Genomic DNA, 2960 nt, shown 5'->3' on the forward strand with positions numbered 1-2960 from the left:
TATATATATATATATAAATTAAAATAAAACAGCTCGCTTCACATGCACATTCACTCAAAAATGTCTCAAAGCTCATTAGCATATGGCTTAAAAATGGTTGTTTGGACCTAACTTTCCTTCCAACCGATTTTCAGTAAAACGTAGAAAGTTGATATACAAATGAGTCCTGATCAACTGCTCAAATGAAGTACCTTAGCGGCTGTAAAGTACCTACCTTCTCAGAGATCAGTACGGGCTGCAAGCTGATCCACCGCAACGGTACAAAGGCAGGAAACATCTGATCTGTAAGGGAGACGGAGACAGGAGATAAACAGAGAGAACGAAGCAGATTAGAATGTGAAATAAGAAATGAAATGTCTAAGAGATGGTACGTGTGTGTGTGTGTGTGTGTGTGTGTGTGTGTGTGGGAGGAAACACAAGCGAAGTCCAAACCACTGGCCAAGAAAATGCTTCTCGGCATTCACGCTCATACTGATTATAATAAATCTAAGAGACGTGTCTTCCAGAACACCGTGCTCTTAAGTGCAGACAAAGTAAACAACCGAGTGTCTGTATATTGTTGCCATCATTACTGGTGCTATGAATAAAAAAGAAAAAAAAAGCGCAGGAAAGCACAGAGGCATACAGGAAGAAGAGATAAAGTTCTTGTAGGCCTCTTTTTTTCCCTCATTGATATGGGGCACTGATAGCTCTGTGTGCATGTTATGCACGTACACGTAACGCGTGATACATTGGATGAGCCTGCACGGTTCTCCTGTCAACATGGACCAATCAGTCTTTCGGCACCCTGTTGCGCAAGCACACAGCTTGTGTAATATTGTGAGCAATATGTAAAGCATATTTCATGCCACAAAGCAGCGTATCTAGATGCTCTGGAATGTAAGCATTATTTTAAAAGCTCACAGCTGATGTTATTTGCATTTGGTAGGTCATTTAACATGTTCTGTTCTAAATAACATGACATGGATGAGAATTATTATGAAATTATAATTAGTTTGCGCCACGCCCACCAAATAAACAAATCCCCACAACTTAATAGACGTGTTTTTATTTTATTGATTTTTTATTTTATTAACCAACTGTTGATGTGTTTTTGTGAAGCAGATGGATCCACAAAAGAGCGCACGTCTTCAATTATCAGATGACACATTGGTTTTTTTTAGGTCACTCATTATTTAGGTCACCTTGCGTGTCTTTGTACTTCCTTTTGCTGCTGTAACACTTTCCTTGCCATGCACAGAAGTCTATCCTGTGTTATCTTAATGCTTTGGACTGTTTTATATTGTTTCTTGTATCTACCTTTTAAAAGGGGTTTTCAGGATCATGTCAACTGGAATCATTCCGTCATTTCAAGGGAGGAACGGTAAACAACATTTCCGTGGGAGAAAAGCAAATGTTGCAATGGCTATTAAAGGATGCACTGTTGTGGTCGGGGGTGCAACAGACCAAATATCTCAATGCACTCGCCGTGTTTGGACATGTGTTCTGTTGCGACATTGCTCTTTTTGTGCAAATGTGCATCACGTCTGGGACAGAGCGTGACAAAGGCATAACACCTTGTCATGCTCTGTCTCAGTCTGTCCCGGACCTTCGCTTTCAGCAGACTTACCTTTTATGAAAGTGAAGTCTCATTGTAAGTGCATGGCTTTACGGCACTTCATGTCAAAGTTTTAACGCATTATAGTATGTAGCTTTTTTTTTTAGGTGAAAGCAGTTCATATTTGACTTCAATGGAAAAAGATCAGAAGAGCTCATGAAGAGATCAGAGAACAAGAGAACAGTGGAAGCTGTTTGACATCCTCCCGGATCCATTTTCTTCACCTTGTACGTATTCATTTTTGTCACTTGTATAGTCTGTACTGTAATTTTATGATGTAAGTCTATTCTGTACACATGGCATCTATTGCACGTCCATCCAGGGAGAGAGAGAGAGAGAGAGAGAGAGAGAGAGAGAGAGAGAGAGAGAGACCTCGTCTCCTCTTCCCTGTTAAAAGGATTATTCTGTTGTTTTTTAGCAAGGCTATGCTTTCTGAAGTGAGGGTTGCTCAGGACAGAAGGTGTCAAATAATGTGCAGAACGTAAAGCCCCTTGAGGCAAATTTGTGATATTGGGCTGTATGAATAAAACTTGCTTGGCAAAGGTGTAAAAGGCTTTTTTAACGACAAACTAGAGAAACCGACAAACACCGAGGTGGGTTGAGACATCACTTCGCCCTTGTTTGCCAATCTGCTTTGAAAGAGGACGTGGTCGAGGACAAAATGACTTCAATCACGTCATTCTACCATCATTCATGCCCACAGGGTGTGATCGAACAGCGCTATTCCCCAGAACAGTTAGACGTAAGGAAAGTGTCCCCCCCCCCCCCCGTCTGAATCTACAACATAGTTGATATTGTCCCTAAAGATGTTATCGTCACCTTACCCAAGAATAAAGCTAGACATGTGCAGAGATGATGGTTGAGCATCGACAGCCACCTGAGGAATTTCACAAGACCTGGGAAAACCTTGAACGTCAGGTTTCCAGTCAGCACTTGTGTGTAATACAGAAAATGTCAAGGGCACGTCACTATCTCTAATCTGCCAAATCGAAATGCCAACGCTCTTAAAGTGTTTTTATGGTGAAAAGCTGTCTTCCACCCCACGCATCTCATTAAGTTAAGCATCATGTTTTCAAACCACACCTCCAGCTGACAGAAAAAAAAAAGAATTCTTCCTCTCTGAAGGATCTGCGGCAGCCTCTCACATAAAAAGGGCTTACAGACTCACACGGACAGGGGGTTTTCGCCGCTCTACATTCAGTAATTTTCTTCTTCAGCTCATGCTTTGTTTACGGTGCGCGTTTCCTCAGCATGTTTTGGCACGGCCGGGCCGAGTTGTGTTAGAGCTCTAGAATCACTGTGAGGCTCTCAGACTGTTGACTTTGACGGATCACAGTGAGAAGGGGGGGGGGGGGGGGGGGGG

The 2960-nt window shown here is 42.3% G+C and overlaps 2 protein-coding genes across 3 annotated transcripts in view; one reads left to right on the forward strand and one right to left on the reverse strand.

Annotated features, from left to right (window-relative positions):
- Positions 1 to 2960, reverse strand: part of LOC116391141 (uncharacterized) — a 26430-nt gene that overhangs the window by 17392 nt on the left and 6078 nt on the right. The window contains exon 3 of the mRNA XM_031861422.1: positions 215 to 282. Within this exon, the coding sequence (XP_031717282.1) occupies positions 215 to 282 (68 nt within the window). The remainder of the gene's footprint in view (positions 1 to 214; positions 283 to 2960) is intronic.
- LOC116391247 (12-(S)-hydroxy-5,8,10,14-eicosatetraenoic acid receptor-like) overlaps positions 1564 to 2960 on the forward strand; it is a 6581-nt gene continuing 5184 nt past the window's right edge. For both annotated transcript variants that reach the window (XM_031861648.1, XM_031861650.1), the window contains exon 1: positions 1564 to 1824. The gene's annotated coding sequence lies outside the window, so the exon portion shown is untranslated. The remainder of the gene's footprint in view (positions 1825 to 2960) is intronic.

Source organism: Anarrhichthys ocellatus, unplaced genomic scaffold (genome assembly GCF_004355925.1).
Source record: "Anarrhichthys ocellatus isolate YVR2014 unplaced genomic scaffold, GSC_Weel_1.0 scaffold25, whole genome shotgun sequence".
Taxonomy (NCBI): domain Eukaryota; kingdom Metazoa; phylum Chordata; class Actinopteri; order Perciformes; family Anarhichadidae; genus Anarrhichthys; species Anarrhichthys ocellatus.